This window comes from Onychomys torridus, chromosome 18, assembly GCF_903995425.1.
Source record: "Onychomys torridus chromosome 18, mOncTor1.1, whole genome shotgun sequence".
Classification (NCBI taxonomy): domain Eukaryota; kingdom Metazoa; phylum Chordata; class Mammalia; order Rodentia; family Cricetidae; genus Onychomys; species Onychomys torridus.
In genome coordinates this window covers 61,338,389-61,355,570 of record NC_050460.1, presented here as the reverse complement: position 1 = coordinate 61,355,570, position 17,182 = coordinate 61,338,389, and the positions used below count along the sequence as shown (strand labels likewise).

The window sequence follows — 17,182 nt, the reverse complement described above, 5'->3', positions numbered from 1 at the left end:
TTTGTACCCTAACAAATAAAATTTGCCTGAAGATCAGAGGACAGAGCCAGCTGCTAGGTTAAACATAGAGGCCGGGCAGTGGTGGCACACACCTTTAATCCTAGCACTCGGGAGGGAGGCAGAGATCCATCTGGATCTCTGTGAGTTCAAAGCCACCCTGGATTGATCAGTCTAAAAGAGAAACAGAGCCAGGCAGTAGTGGCACACACCTTTAATCCCAGTACTTGGGAGTCACACGCCATTAATCCCAGCACTAGGAAGGTTGAGAGAGACAGGAAGTGACGTGGCTGGGTGGAGAAAGGCATACAAGGTGGGAGGAGACAGGAGCTCAGACCCCTTTCTGCTGAGGCCTCAGGGGCATTCAGTCTGAGGATTGGTGGAGACAGAATCTTCCCTTTTTGGCCTGAGGACTGAGTAATGGTGAAAAATTTCTCTAGTGGCTTGTTCCTCTGCTCCTCTGATCTTTCAGCATTTACCTCAATATCTGGCTTCAGGTTTTTAATTATAAGATTTGTGCTACATGGCCCAGTGGTTAAGAGTGTTTGCTGCTCTTCCAGAGGATTTGAGTTTGGTACTTAGCACACATATCAGGTGGATCATAACTGCCTATAACTCCAGTTCTAGGAGACCCAACACCCTCTTTTGGCCTCCTTGGGCACCCACATGCATATAGTACACACATACACACACACACACACACACACACACACACACACACACACACACACGGTGGGTGTGGGAGAGAAACAAAAATACAAACTATAAAGCTGCATGGATGGGTGCACTCGTTTAAATACACATACATGCATACAGTGCTCCCACAAAATAAACCAATAAATAGTTGATGTAATAAGAGCTTATTCTGCATTACTGTATTAGGCTTTATCAAGGGTGCCAATTTGTAAAAATACCATAATCATATTTGTTACATGTTTATAATTCTTTTTTAGTTGGATACTCCGGTGATGGCCAAAGGTCCCGTAGAGATTTGGCTTCTGGACTTGTTAAAAGTACAGATGTCGTCTTTACATAACATAATCCGCTCCGCCTTCTACCAAATCAGCGATTCAGGATTTCTCCTGTTGCCTTTCCTCCACCACTTCCCAGCCCAGGTGAGGTCCTCACCATTCTCTAGTGATGGAAAGATGTGGAAGTAGAGGGGGCTGTGTGTAGCCCGGCAGTGTGGGGGCTGCTGTAGTTCTACTCACCCTCAAGCTTACCCTGTTCTGTGCCATGCGACCCATTTCCTAGCAGGGCGCTGTGTCCACCTCTCATTCTTTTTGTTTGTTTGTTTTGTTTTTGTTTTTTTGAGAGAGAGTTTCTCAGTATAGCCCTGGCTGTCCTGGTACTCACTCTATTGACCAGGCTGGTCTCCAACTCAGAGAAATCTGCCTGTCTCTGCGTCCTTCCTAAGTGCTGGGATTAAAGGTGTATGTGACCTCGCCCAGCCTCTTATTCTTAAGGACATATGCCAAGACTCAAGACAGCAAATGTAAATTTTTATCTTATAGATCAGTGATTCTCAAACTGTGGGTTAGGACCTCTTTAGGGGAGTTGCATGTTAGACATTTAAAGTTGTGAATTAGCAACAAAAATAATTTTATGGTTTGTCACCACAATGTGAAGAACTGTATTAAAGGGCCTCATGCAATTGGACTTTTTCATCAGGACCATTGGCTCCCCAATAATGACATGGAGACATCTTATTAATTATGAAAGCTCAGCTGATAGCTTAGGCTTGTTTTTAACTACGTCTTATAACTTGTTAATCTTTGTTCTTTTAATCTATGTTCTTTTACATGGCTCAGTTGTCTTTACTTTGTAAAGCTCATGCTGTTTGCTCTGCGTCCCTGGTATCTCCTTGTGACTCTTTCTTTCTTCTTCCCAGTGTCCTCTCTGTCCCCCCTCCCCCAATCCTTCCTAGCTATTTGCCATTCAGCTTTTTATTAAACCAATCAGAGTGACATGTCTTCACAGTATACCGAAAGATTATTTCACAGCACTAAGGAATGTTGAAGACCACTGTTGTAGATGAACATGTGTACGTATCTCACTGTACAGAGATAGGATATGGATAGGGATATAGATATGGATATGCAGAGGGGAAATAATCATTCATTTTCCTCACATGAATCCCATCTTGTCAGGGTGGGAATGGGTGTTATGGCAACAGTTCTTCTGTCCCATGTCTCTTTCAAGCTCTCTGCAATGTGCCAAGTACCATTAAACCCCAGTACAGGGAATAAAGAACTGGCACTTCCATTAAAATTTCACCCAGGATAAATGAAACATGGTTTTCAGTCTCTTCATAAGTAGCATGAACTCGAAGAGATTCCCAAGGGGAAAAAAACCCCCAGATTTTTGTCCTAACTATGTTTCCTGCCCCAGCCTGAACTCCAGTTAGTTCCCGAATTAATGAGAACACTTTGGAGACAGCTGAAAATGATTGGACATTAATTATTCAAGCTGTATAAGCACAAACAAGGATCAACCTCCACCATCGAGATGATTTTAATGCTGCAGTTTTAATGTTTTATAGTTGCCCTGAAAAATTTTAATGTTCTTGTTAAAGATTAAAAAAAAATATCCTAGGTAAGCTGAAAAAAAAAAATAGGCTTCTTAGGGTTACAGTGACATGTTTTCTCTATCCTTGGAGAGCACGAACCACTGTATATTCTCAGGTCTCATTCAGACTGGGGAATTAGCATTAGGAGAATTAGGAGCAGGTTCAGAGCAGTGGAGGAATTGAACAGGACATAATGGAGAAGCTGAGTGGCTTCCCAGGTTTCTTTTAGTGTGTGTGTATATTAGTCCCTTAAAGCAATTTTTTCAAATAACTGAAATCTGCCTGCTATCAAGTTAATTTAAAAAGTTGCCTAACACCTCATCTCTGCTTTCTCTTAGAACATATTTTTAAAGTTTATGAATGCAGTGGATCATTGCTATAAAAATCTGGGAAGATTTGAAAACTACAAAAGTAGGAATAAAAATTACTTATATTTATGCTGTTTGGAAATGATGATTATATTTTATTATATACTTTCTTAGAATTTTTATGTGTGTATACACACACACACACACACACACACACACACAATGTATATACATACACGCATAAATAAAAGTTTTATTTAAAGCTTAAAAATATCAACACTGAGCCAGGAGGTGGTGGCACACGCCTTTAATCCCAGCACTCAGGGAGGCAGAGGCAGGTGGATCTCTGTGAGTTCGAGGCCAGCCTGGGCTTCAGAGTGAGTTCCAGGACAGCCAGGGCTATACAGAGAACAAAACAAAAACAAAACAAAACAGAAAGATCAACACTGTTTGCTTCATGTGCATAAATGACAACTGAAATTCAATGTGCATGTATGTGTCTGCTGTGTCTGCAGGTCGGGCTTCTGGGAATTCAGATGTTGTGGACACATGACTCGGAAGAGGCTTTAAACAACGCAAAGGACGACAGGAAAATCATGCAAATAACCAACCAGAAATTTCTGGATATTCTAAATACTCTCATCAGTCAGACGACACATGACTTGAGCAAGTTTGACAGAGTGAAGTTTGAGACTTTGATCACCATCCACGTGCACCAGAGAGATATTTTTGATGACCTGGTAAAGTATCTCCCCTCCCCACGCTCCACCCCCCAGCTCCTGCCCCCACCTTGTCAGAGTAACTTAGTCTAGTAGTTAATAGTGAGTAGTTAAATGTTATCCAGAACAATGAACTTACGTGAGCTCCCGTTCCTTGTGGTTCCTCTTCACAACTGTCTACACCTGAGTAGGTGTATTGTGTGCTTCAAACAACATGCATGTGTTTTCATTTATTATTCTAAAAAGTTTGGTTTTTGATTTTTTTTTTTTGTCTTTGGCTGTTGTTTGTTTATTGTAATGAACTCACAAATGTTTTTGAGATAGGGTCTCACTGTGTTTCCTTAGGTATCGTGGAACTTGCTCTGTGGACCAGGATGATTCACAGAGATCATCCTGCCTCAGCCTCCTGAATGCTGGGATTAAAGGCATTTGCCACCATGCCTAGCTAAAGTCACAAACAAAAACATCACATAGCTAGATTAAGGAAGCCACTCAAAGAAATACTGCTTAGTACCAAACTCAGTGTGTCTCCCTGAACTTCTTTCAATACGGGTAGAAAGATTGTTCTGAAGCCATGGAGCCTTGCTTAGGCTTTTAAACTTTGGCTATCAATGGCTATGTTTTTTATGGACTTATCTAACACACACACACACACACACACACACACACACACACACAGAACAAAACACTGTCGTAATTGAAAACAGGAAAACAATTGTCTTTTAGTACAGTGTAACTCTTAGAAAAGAGTCTAAGAAAATGTATTATTAGATGAGGAAAGACAGAATACAGGCAAAAGAACACATGGGTTGAAAGTCTGGAACCAATTGGTCAGTTAAGAATTAATTGCTCTGCTGAACAAATGCCCAAGTGCATGCTATAGTTGAGTCAGGACAGGGTATGAACGGTGTTGGACTGGTTGAGAAAGGAGAACTTCAAGTTGAGTGGAAACAAGCCTGAGTGATTGTGCATGGCTGTCATCTGGTTGTTAGCATCCAATAGAACTTGACTGGGAAAGAGTCTATAGGGCGGGAGTAAAGTGATGAGTGCTCTCATTCCCCTTGGAAAGAGGATTCTAATGATGGCTTTGGGCCTGGTCAAGTTCTACAGCTGGAACCCCAAGCGTGTCTCAGTTTCTTTAAAACTCTGACAAAAATCAAATTTAGAGAGAGTTTGTTCTGGCTCACACTTCACAGCACAGTCTACCACACCAAGGGCATCAAGCAAGAGCAGCTCAAGGTAGCTCAAGGTCGCATCATAACCACAGCCAGGAAGCAGAAGTTGATGAATGCATGCAGCTTTGAATGCCTGCAGCTCTGAGCATGTGCTGCTCTGAATGCGTGCTGCCCTGAACACCTGCTGCTGCATAGCTCCTACGTTTTCTGTTGCTGGGATAAAAAGTCCCACGGCTAAGAGCCACTTAAGGATGACAGGGTTTATTTCTGCATGTGGTTGTAGTATATAATGGCAGGGATAACATGGCAGTAAGAGCAGGAAGCTGGTTGATCACGTTTTGTCCCCCAGCAGGAAGGAGAGAGAGAGAGAGAGAGAGAGAGAGAGAGAGAGAGAGAGAGAGAGAGAGAGAGAGAGAGAGACAGAGAGAGACAGAGACAGAGACAGAAAGACAGAGAAAGAGACAGAGAGAGAGGGAGAGAGCAAGGACTCACCTCCTAAAGGTTCCATAGCCTCCTGAAACAGCATCCCAACCTGGGAACAAACAGTGAAATGTGTGATTCCATGGGGGACGTCTCTCATTCACGCCGACCACCACCATTCCCTTTCTCCAAGATCCCAGTCAGGGAAAGGTGCTCTGCATAGTAGGTGGGCTCTCCCATCTCAATGTAATCAAGAAACCCTACCAGGCATGACCCCCTCCCAGATGACTCTGGAGCCTGTCACCTTGACAGCTGACACTATCACAACAGGACAGGAGACCATGGTGGTTTTCCTGTCCCGTCTTTTGACAGTCTGAATCTGTGCCATTACTTTCTTCAACTCGATTTAATACATCTTTAAAGGCATCACTGTCCTTCATGGCAGACACATAATCCATATGTCTCAGGGACTTCTGTGGAGAAATTGATCATAGACCACCTCCTTCACATTTGTACCCAAAGCCCTGCTTATGTAAGGGACATGTACTGATGATTCTTTGAAGGGCATTTGGCCAGGCCATTGATTCCCTTACCATCCCCAGTCTCATTTTTTCTAAACGTTATGTGCTGATGACTTTTGTTGGCTTCACCTGGAAGCTTACTGGGATGCAGAATCTTTAGTTCTGGCCCACCTCTACCTGCAGAATCAGAGTCGGATTCCTGAGTGATTCAAATGTGGAAGTGTAAGAAAAGGGGCTAGACCCATGAACTGTGGACTGGTGGATGTGGAACCCCCATGGGACTGGACTAGGCCCTCTGGATACAGAAGATGGTTGTTTGGCTCGAACTGTTTGGGGGGCACCCATGCAGGGGCATCGGGATCCATTTCTGGTGCATGGGCAGGCTTCTGGGAATCTGGTGCCTCTGGTGTGATGCCTTGCACAGCCTTGGTGCAGTGGGGAAGGGGCTTGGACCTGCCTAGGCTCAGTGTGCTGGGCTCTGCTGACTCCCCATGGAGACCTCGATTTGGGGGATGTGGGGATGCGGGGTGGCTTGGGAAAGAGGGCTGGGGTGGGTGGGAGAAGGGGGATCTGTGGATGGTATGTGGAGTGAGTAGAAAATTTCTTAATAAAGAAAAATAGAAAAAAAACTTAAAAAATAAAAAAGAAAAGGGGCTGGAGAGACAGGTCGGTGGTTAAGAGTGCTTGCTGCTCTTGCAGAGGCTGTAAATCTGGTTCCCAGCACTCATTAGGAGGCTTAAAGTCACCTGGAACTCCAGTTCTAGGGGACCTAATTCCCTATGTAGCCTCTGTGGGCACCCACACACGCATGTGCACGCATGTGTGCACACATACCCTCACCCACCCACCCAAGCATATATGTTTGAAAAATGTGAAGTAAGCTGCAATCAGATTTTCTTCAGATCAAACTAATCATGATTTGGCATTTTGTTTTGGCATCTGTGCAGTCATGTTGACATTTAAGAAAATGTACTCAGGAATGCTGGTGTGGACTCTGTTTTTGTACCTGCTGTGAACACACTATTAGAAGTGTTTGTACAGCCCTGGCTGATGTGAAGTCCCGTGGCAGACATTTTAAAACTCAGTGCTGAGGAGAGCTGCTTTATTTTCTGTACAGAATGGATTTAAAAAATTTTTTTTATTTCTATTTTTTTTAGACAAGATAAGTAACAGGGCTGGGAATTGAGCTCAGCGGGAGGACGTTTGCTTAGCCTGTGTGACACCCCCGGGTCACTCCCCAGCACCACAGAGGCCAACAAGAACAAAACCAAACTGGGGCATGGTGAAAACTGTGAAACTGTTTTCCTTGTGTCCCAATCCCACCTGACCTTGGAGTCAGTTTGCAAACCAACTAAACTGTGTGGCATAGCCAGCATATATCCCTCTTATTTGTCTGCTTCTTACAATCTATGACAATACGTTACCAGAATTTGATCCCTCTGTTGGCTATCCTCTATCTCCCCCTCCACCTCATTCTCACCATCTCAATAGGTCGTCAGAAGTTCCTGGCTGACTGCATCTCCACGGCTGTGGTTCCTGAGTCAGGGGACACAGTCTCTGGGGCTGGGTCCAGGCTATGTCGTCCAAGAGCAGATCATTTAATGTGGCGAATACAAACAGTTTTGGGTGGGAAATCAGAATCCTAAGCTGGAGGGAAAGGCACGGTCATGCTACAAAAAACAGCAAGACTGTGAATAGCAAGGCTTAGGGAGATCTGAGGCAGAGGGATACCCCGCCAGGTCAGCATCAAAACACTGTAGATATTTCCAGAAATCCGTTTCTAGTGCCACCTGGAATGACCTGGAAGTGACCTTGTGGATATGAGGGCAATTTGTGTGTGTGAGTGTTTGCCTACGTGTATGTATTTGCACCACGTGCACGCAATACCCACAGAGGCCAGAAGAGGGAGTCAGAACCCCTGGAACTTGACTTACAGGTTGGTTCCTTGAATAGGCAGGACTGAGATTTCTCCAGGCTTACCAGGGGAAAGTCAGAAGGTGCCTCAGAATGTGGCCATGGTGGGTGGGTTCCTGAAAGTATTGTCTTGCTTTCTGTCTCTTCTAATGGACCGGTCTCTGAAGTTACAAGCACGGTGGTGATCACCTGGAGCTTCTTGCCTCACAGAACATGCTGAAGACCTGTCAAATTGGGAGGCACACAATAGTGCTGGGACAGAGAGACATATGCACATACCTAGCTATGCATTCCTTATTTATCACCTCTAGTGGCTTCCAACTGCTGTGAAGAGAGTCTCCCAAACACTTCCCATGATCCTTTGAGGCCCCAACACACATTCTGTCCTTTAAGCCCTAGGCCTCAGCAGTACTGAACATTTTTCAGTTATTGAACATGCTAAGTAGATCTGGGCCTTTGTTTTCCCTGCCATATTTCTATTGTTTAGACAGGTTTTAGTTGAGAGATGTTTTTCTCCAAGTCTCTACTTCCTAGACTAGGTTAGGTCCTATTGTTACACATTTCTGTGGGCCTTGAATTTCTTCTTTGTAAATTTTGTGTGTGTGTGTGTGTGTGTGTGTGTGTGTGTCTGAGTGTGTGCACCAAGTGCATGCAGTGCCCCATGGAGGCCAGAAGAGGGAGTCAGAACCCCTGGAACTGGAGCCACTGTGTGGGTGTTGGGAACTGAACCTGGGTCCTTGCCAAGAGCAGCAAGTGCTTCTAATTTGCTGAGCCATCTCCCTTGACTTACTTTAGTAGTGTGGTTTGTATTTCATTGAAATTGCGTGACTTTGCCCCACTCCCACATTTTTTGGTAAGCTCCAGAAAGAGACACTGTGTCTTTCTGTGTTCACCCAGTGTGGTGTCAGCACAAGAAGGCCAGCAATAACTACTGTTAAATGGAGACTAACCAGCTCACTAATGAGTGACTCAACTCCACCCACTTGCCTGTTTTAGGCTATTGCAGGTCAGTTTGTAACATTTCGCGTTTCCCATTTTCAAGGTAAAAATGCACATCAAGTCTGTTACCGACTTTGAATGGCTGAAACAGAGCAGATTTTATTTCAAAGAAGATCTGGATCAGACTGTGGTGTCCATCACAGATGTTGATTTCATTTACCAAAATGAGTTCCTGGGGTGCACCGATCGCCTTGTGATCACCCCGTTAACTGACAGGTAGGAACACCCGGAGCTTGTGGTTACACTTGGTAATTAAATGACATGCTTAGAAGGCCTTACAAAGCCACACTGAAATATTCATGAGCTCATGGTGCTGTGGTCTCGGGTCCGTGCTGGGTCATCAAAGGCAGCCTAACAGTGAAATAACCCTCGCTGTTGCTTACACGAACACAGGCGTTAATGTTTTATGAAGCAGAAACAGATGAAAGAATAAAATCAAGATTGAATGTTTGCTTTGGGTAATTTAATAATGATCTTGAGATCGTGGGAGGGAAAAACACCCAAAACCATTAAGGAAGTTAATAACATCGCAAGGAAAGGAAAGTACATTTGATAGCCTTTAATGTAGTCTCCTGTGCTTGGGGTTTTCGGTGGATTTTAGTCTTTTCTTTATTTTATTTTTTTTGAGACATGGCCTCACTCTGTACCCCTGGCTGACCTGGAGCTCACAGCAATCCCCCTGCCTCTGCTTCTTGGGTGCTGAGATTAAAGGGAGGAAATCACCACACTCCGCTTTTTCTTTTTCTTTTCTCTTTTTTTGAAGATAAAGACTCACGATGTAGCCTTGGCTGGAATTCTCTGTGTATCCCAGACAGGTGTTAAGCTGGCAGCAATGCCCCTGCCTCTGCCTCCTGACTCTTGTAGGGGTACAGCACCACAGCCTGCAGTCTCTCAGTTTCTCAGATGTGGAAACTGAATTTAAAAGTTTAGTTTCTTGGCTGAGTCCGTCTCCGTCAGGGACGGATCCTGTCCCCAGGCAAGGTGTGGCTCTTTTCTATCTTTACTGTTCCACCACACACAGTTCAGTATGCTGGACACAGCAAGCACTCAGCAAGTGTCTGTAGCATTGACTGAAAGCAGATGTTGGGTGATTTCCTCCTGCCATGTTGACTGAGTCCGCTACCAGCTAAAATGACAGCAGGACCGTTTCGTGTTTTCAGCTTCCTCTTGCTCTCTCCCATCCCATTCTGTTCGGTTGCCTGTTTCATGTGGGCTGTTCAAGCTCCATGTCAGACAGGCTCTTCTGAGCCTCCCCCCCCCCCCCCCCCCCCCCCCCACCCCGGGCCTGTTCCTTCCTGTGTTGCAGATGCTACATCACGCTGGCGCAGGCTTTGGGGATGAACATGGGTGGGGCTCCAGCAGGACCCGCTGGCACCGGGAAAACAGAAACCACCAAAGACATGGGCAGGTGTCTAGGGAAGTACGTGGTTGTGTTCAACTGCTCGGATCAGATGGATTTCCGAGGCCTGGGGAGGATTTTCAAAGGCAAGTGTCTAATAGTTTTATTTTTTCATTGCCCCTTGATATTTTCTCATAGATATGTAAAATGGCACTACCATCATTAGGCTAGATTGGTTTATATGATATGGCAATCTTTCTGGATTAAAAGTGACCAGGTAGCATTAAATTCAGTGTTGCTCAATACTGCTGGTCATGTTATATTGAGTGCATTGAATGTGTATTGGGATTTGAAGACAGAATCAATTTGTAACAGTCATACAGTAGTGGAGGAGAGCTAGTCTGCATAGCAGATGGGTGCATGCAGCTTCCCCTTGCTGTGTGAAAGCCTGCTGAAATGAAAGTTCGTTCGTTCGTTCTTTCTTTCTTTCTTTCTTTCTTTCTTTCTTTCTTTCTTTCTCTCTCTCTCTCTCTCTCTCTCTCTCTCTCTCTCTCTCTCTGTCTTTCTTTCTTTCTTTTTTGAAGCACAGTTATACTAGAAAACAAGAAGCAGGTTGGCCATCAGAGATTAAAAATTCTTGAGAAAAATTTTAGAAGATGGGTAGGCAAGAGTTGATTTCCGATAACACTGAGGGAAAAAACACATCCAAGGGCATGCCAGTGTCAGCACTCAGTCTGGCTTTGTAACATAGCTCTCTGAAACAGGAGTCTTGCCAGAGGCCATCTCCAGGTAGGGCCTCTGCTAGGGTCAGATGGCAGGCCCCAAGCCCAGGAGGAGCTCTCCTGCCAATCCCATCCTTCCTCCAAAGCACTGGCAGCTGGCATCTCAAGCAGGAATTTTTTTTTTTTTTGCCTTGTTTTTGAATGCCAAATGCTGTTTCTTGAAGGAGGGAGGAGGTCTTAAATATAGGCTTACAGCACAATGGGAGAACCCCAGAGGCCAGAAGTTCACTTCCAGTGTTTTACAATCTTGCATCTAAGCGCCTGTGTGGCCTGGACAGGTGTCTCCATGACTGGTAAGGTGACTTGCTGATGTCCCACGCAACCTAAGTGTGTGTGTGGGGGACCTGTAGGGCTCTGGCCCCTGTTTTGGGTAACTGTTGCCTTGCTTGCTGACCTTGACCTTGATATCCTCCCTATGCTAATTCTCTGCGTGATTCCATCTTCCTGAATGCTTAAGGGAAGTTCCTTGTCTGTGTATCCTGCATATGAAGCAGGAATTTGTGTTAAAACATAACGTAGTAAAAACCCATTAGCTCAACATAACCAGAAGAGCTTAGGTTGGTACCTAGAACTATAAAGACATTATAGGGCTGATTGGATAGGTCAGATCATAGAGTGATTGCCTAGTCTGGGTGAGATCCTCAGTACTGTATGTGTCTGGTGGTGCATACCTGTAATCCAGTGTTAGTACTCACCATACCAGTACTTAGGGTAGAGACAGGAGGACTGGAGGTCAAGGCCAGTCTTGGCTATAGAGTGGGTTCAAGGCAAGTGTGGGATACATGAGGCCTTGTCTTAAAGAATTCACACACACACACACACACACACACACACACACACACACACACAAACACACACAACACAACCCCCCCACAAATAAACCCCCCCACACATGAGAGAGAGAGAGAGAGAGAGAGAGAGAGAGAGAGAGAGAGAGAGAACATAAAGACTGCTAAGTTGAATTAAAGAGGAAACAGAAGAAAACTCAATAAACTCAGTGAAATTAATAGCTTCAGAGAGATTTGAGACTTTATGCTCTTCAGCCAACTGAAGAAACCAGGCTGTTAAGAAAAAATAACAATTGAGACACAAGGAAAATGAAACTACAATTTACGAGGAAAAAATAACCACCCTCTCTTGAGTGACAAAAGGATGAGGAGATGGAAGAAGGTTTGACAGGAAAATGTTAAGGGAATAAACATCCCCACATCCTTAGAATGGTCGTCCCCAAGTGGGAGAGGAGAAGATTGGGCAAATAATGATGAAGGAAATAAAGCATTTCACACAGCTGTAGGTGATGAAGGTTCTCATCCTTAGAGGATGGGTAAGGAGCAGCATTCGTGATCCCCAGGTCTGACTTTGTGCTTGGTTTTGTAAGAAATACATAAAACCCCTCTGGCCATCTCATCCTGCAACCTGACATTCCTATCTCACTGTAATAATAATAATAAAAAAAAAACCCAAAAAAACAAAACCAGAGTGATTGGATCTGGCTGAGAGGCATCCCATATTCTGCCATTTTCCCCAGAGAGTAGAGAGCCAGCCGTTCTCCTCCATCCTCACTGAAGGTGGTCATTACAGACAGGATCAGATTTTATCACTTCTCAGGACACCTGCCTGCAATGTCGTATTTACATTTTCCTTTGGACACTGCACTGTTTTCACTGCGTTTGGTGATGATATGCAAATAATTAAACATCTCCCATAACAAGAATGAAATACGTCTCCATAAACAGCCCAATGTGAAACTTCACATAAATTGTGTTTAAGCGTAATTGTTGGGGAGCACTTGCTATCAAGAAGGTACCTCAAAAAGTGAAACTTTGCAAATTAACCATTTCTCATGCCAGGTCTTGCACAGTCGGGTTCCTGGGGCTGTTTTGATGAGTTTAACAGAATTGAATTGCCTGTGTTATCTGTGGCAGCCCAACAAATTTACATAGTTTTGACAGCGAGGAAAGAGAGGAAAAAACAGTTTATTTTCTCAGATGGCGATTGTGTGGATTTAAACCCAGAATTTGGAATCTTCCTGACAATGGTGAGATCCTAGGCCTAAAATGCAAGTTGATGGATTTAATTGTTACAGATATAAATAGATGAGTTTGTGTATTACAGGACAAATTAACCAGAAGCCTTCATGTGGGTTTAAAAAAAAGGCTCACTTTAAGTTAATTATGTGTGTCTATGTGTGGGTATGTGCATGTGAGTATAGGTGCCTATAGAGGCCAGAAGAGGGCATCAGTTACCCTGGTGCTGAAGTTTACAGGTAGTTGTGAGATTGCGAACTTTATAGGTAGTTGTGATGTGGGTGCATTACTTACAAATGTGAGTTTCTTAAAACCACGAAGATACCTTTCTTTCTCATGCCTCATGTCCGCTATGGGTTGTCTAAGGTGGCATCTGAGAGGCCAGGGTGAGCTTTGCACATCCTTACTCTGGTATTAGGCTGATCAGGTGGTCACTGTCTCAATCACTGTTGGATGGTATAACAAAGAGAAAATGAATAATCACGCTTTGGCTTAGGGTTTCCATCCGGAAGGGACACCCACAGGTCTCATGGAGCACACTACACCTCCCTTCAAGGGGGCCTAGAGGGTGAGTGTGATTCTATAGGCAAGAGGAGGAAGTAATGGTGATGACTATCTCATGCCCATTGCCTCATCCTAGAGCTGCAAGAGCCTCTGGGTAAATGTCTTCTAGTTGAGGTGTTTCAGGCTCAAATCAGAGAGCCAGTAAGGGAAGTTAGCTGTTGTGTGTACTATGTATGCAGGTGTATGCATGCATGCTTGCACATGCACCCACATACGGGCATGTGGAGGCCAGAGGTAGCTGCCAGGAGTCTTTCTGTATTGATCACCTTTTGAAACAGCACCTCTCACTGGAACTGGAGTTATAGATGGTCAGGAGCCACCGCGTGGGTGCTGGGAACCGAACCTGGGTTTTCAGCACTCTTAGCTACTCAACCATCCCCCCACCCTTCTCTTTACTGCCATATTTCAGCTCATAATTACTCAGGACTATTTATTCAGCTCTGTTTTTCCCTTTTCTATATTTTAAACCAGTAGACACACAGATACTTAATTTTTTGCAAAACTATGTGTAGCTTTAATAATGAATTAAAAATGGATATATTAGAAAAGGTGTGATATGAAATGTTATTAAATATGGATGGCTCAGTACACATTTTTGAGAAAGCATGGATATTTTCTATATTAAATATTTTTGTTCCATTGACTTACAGTCTGAATTAGGGGCCTGAAATGTATTTATGTACTGGAAGTAAAAAAGTTGAACCAATAGTTAAAAATTAAATATATTTTAACTCTTAGAACCCTGGATATGCAGGGCGCCAGGAACTGCCAGAAAACTTAAAAATCCAGTTTCGAACGGTTGCAATGATGGTTCCTGATAGGCAGGTATGTATCAGGACTTAGAAGGGCCATATGTGGTGTTTACTTTTTCTCCCAGTGAAGTTGCTTTAAAATGTCTCACTGTGTTCATCTGCAGATCATTATGCGAGTTAAACTTGCAAGCTGTGGTTTTCTTGAAAATGTTATCTTGGCCCAAAAGTTTTATGTTCTCTATAAACTCTGCGAAGAGCAACTTACTAAACAGGTAACAGCATATTTATTACTTTCATAAGTATAGAATTTAAGTTTTTGTTTCAATTTGTTTTTTTAAAATTATGTATACGCATGTGTGGGTATGTGCATGTAAGTGCTGGTACCCACAGAGGCCAGAAGAGGGCATCAGATCCATCTGAGCTAGAGTTGCAAGTGACTGGGGCAAATGTGGGTCCTGGGAACAGAACATGGGTCTTCTGCAAGAGGCTAGGTGTTTAAAATCTATTGTTTGTCTCTCAGACTGCATCTGGCTGTCTCGTTCTGAAAAGCAACATAGGTTTGAATTCTGTCATGTTACCTTGCTTTTTCGGATGGGATGATTCTTTTCTCCCGCAAAGGAAAGGGAGAAGAATTGTGTTCCCGGCACTTTGCAGCATAACCACTCCACAGTGCCAGCAGGATACCTGTCTATCTGGACAGGGTGAGCCTGCGCCTGAAATTTTTCAATGAGGTGTCTTTGTTCTCTCTTTCCCCATCCTAGGTCCACTATGACTTTGGACTGAGAAATATCCTGTCTGTGCTGAGGACCCTTGGATCTCAGAAAAGAGCCCGGCCGGAAGACAGCGAGTTGAGTACGGTCATGCGAGGGCTCAGAGACATGAACCTTTCCAAGCTGGTAAATATCGCTGAACTCTCTCTTCCAGGATCCTGACCTAGTTTCTTTCTGCTCACCTGGCCAGTGTGTGTGTGTGTGTGTGTGTGTGTGTGTGTGTGTGTGTGTGTGTGTCGGGGTAGAGGGGGGTTGCTCATGTTGAGCTCTGAACACTAACAGCAGAGAAGAGAAGAACACTAACAAAGAGAGCAGGTGTGTTTCGCGGGCTCACAATGGAAGTGCCTCCTTTTGATGGTTGTGTGTAGTAAATCAGGCCGTCAGAGAGAGGGTTTCTGCGCCAGATTTTCAATCCAGTTTCCTTTAAAATTCTTTTTGAATTTTAATTATGTATATAATTAATTGTGAGCAGGGTTTTTTTTTTTCCTGCATGTATCTGCATGTATGTTTATATGTGTACCATGTATGCGAAGTGCCTTCAGAGGAGCTGGAGTTATAGGTAGTTGCCAGCCACTGTGTGGTCCTATGCAAGAACAAGTTGCTCTTAATCACTGAGCCATCTCTCCCACCCCCTTAAAAAACTGAGAAATTGCCAGGTGGTGGTGATGCACGCCTTTAATCCCAGTACTTGGGAGGCAGAGGCAGGTGGATCTCTGTGAGTTCAAGGCCAGCCTGGGCTACAGAGTGAGTTCCAGGACACTCCAAAGCTATACAGAGAAACCCTGTCTTGAGAAATTATGTGTGTGCATGTATGCAAGTGCATGTCTACAGTGCCACATCATGAGTGTGGAGGTCAGATGACAATTTTGGGGAGTTGGTTTTCTTCTACTGTGTGCGTCGCAGTGATTGAATTCAGGTTGTCAAGCTTGGCAGCAAGTGCCTTTACCCAGCAACACCAGCCCATCAGTGCAGTTTTCTAACATTATTCAGAGTACTAAATTCTAAGCCTGAAGCTCTGGATTCACAAGAAACCATGAGAACTATTCTCTCTCTCTCTCTCTTTATGATGAGCTTAGCTCAAAATCTCCTCTCTAAACACCAGTTTCTTTCATTTGTGTGTATGTACATGTGCTGTGGATATCGCTCTGTGTAAATAAAGTTCTGATTGGCCAGTGGCCAGGCAGGAGGTATAGGCAGGACAAGAGAGAAGAGAATTCTGGGAAGTAGAAGGCTGGAGGAGACACCGCCAGCCGCCGCCATGAGAAGCAACATGTAAAGACACTGGTAAGCCACAAGCCATGTGGCAAAGTATAGACTAACAGAAATGGGTTAATTTAAGATAGAAGAAGTGGGTAACAACAAGCCTGCCACGGCCATACAGTTTCTAAACAATGTAAGTTTCTGTGTGCTTTCTTGGTTGGGTCTGAGCAACTGTGGGACTGGCGGGTAAGAGAGATTTGTCCTGACTGGGCCAGGCAGGAAAACTCTAACTACATACATGTGTCTCTGTGTGTGTCTGTGTGAGTGCATGTATGTGTCTATCTCTGTAGGTGTATGTCTACAGGGGCCTGAAAAGGGTGTCAGATGCCCTGGAGCTGGAGTTACAGGCAGTTGTGAGCTGGATGATGAGGGTCTAGGAACCAACTTAGATTCTCTGGAAGAGCAGCAAGCTCTCTTAACTGCTAAGCCGTCTCTGCAGTCGTAAACATACATTTCTTGATTTCCAAAATAAACACATTAGATGTTCATGTGGAATTTCTTTTTATGTTATGGTAATAGCCAGATGTGAAGCTTATGTGCCATCTGATGGGCCACAGATGGAGCCCGGGTGTACAGGTGAGAAGGAACAGTGTGTAGCAAGTTTACATTCTGGTCTCTAAGCTCGCCATGAGCATCTATCCGAATAGTTCATTGCGTTGGCAAATCCTCTTCAGATGTACTTTTTTGTTAGACCCTCTCAGCATCTCTGGCAGGTTGACCTACTGTCATTTATTTGAGGGGGGCAACTTGGAGAGGAGAGAGGACCCATCCATAATCATAGTCAGCCAACTTTCTGACACCAGGTCCTCTGTTCCTTATTCTTGGAACTTTGACAATCAAGAAAGTATCTGTGTGTGTGTGTGTGTGTGTGTGTGTGTGTGTGTGTGTGTGTGTTGCTCAATGATTAAGAACACTTGCTGCTCTTCCTGAGGGTCTGAGTTTGGTTTCTAGCACCCATGTCAGGTAGCTCAAAACTGCCTAGAGCTCTTGCTCCTATGGGGAATCCTCCGCCCCCTTGTGTCCTCGGTGTGTCATTGCACTCAGGCGCACATACCCACACACAGAC

General features: G+C 44.2%; 1 protein-coding gene across 2 annotated transcripts in view; it reads left to right on the top strand.

Annotated features, from left to right (window-relative positions):
- Dnah8 (dynein axonemal heavy chain 8) overlaps positions 1-17,182 on the top strand; it is a 234,034-nt gene that overhangs the window by 84,765 nt on the left and 132,087 nt on the right. For both annotated transcript variants that reach the window (XM_036167928.1, XM_036167929.1), the window contains 8 exons: positions 951-1,112; positions 3,390-3,614; positions 8,666-8,838; positions 9,929-10,107; positions 12,594-12,781; positions 14,073-14,159; positions 14,251-14,358; positions 14,848-14,982. In XM_036167928.1, coding sequence (XP_036023821.1) covers positions 951-1,112; positions 3,390-3,614; positions 8,666-8,838; positions 9,929-10,107; positions 12,594-12,781; positions 14,073-14,159; positions 14,251-14,358; positions 14,848-14,982 — 1,257 coding nt within the window. The remainder of the gene's footprint in view (positions 1-950; positions 1,113-3,389; positions 3,615-8,665; positions 8,839-9,928; positions 10,108-12,593; positions 12,782-14,072; positions 14,160-14,250; positions 14,359-14,847; positions 14,983-17,182) is intronic.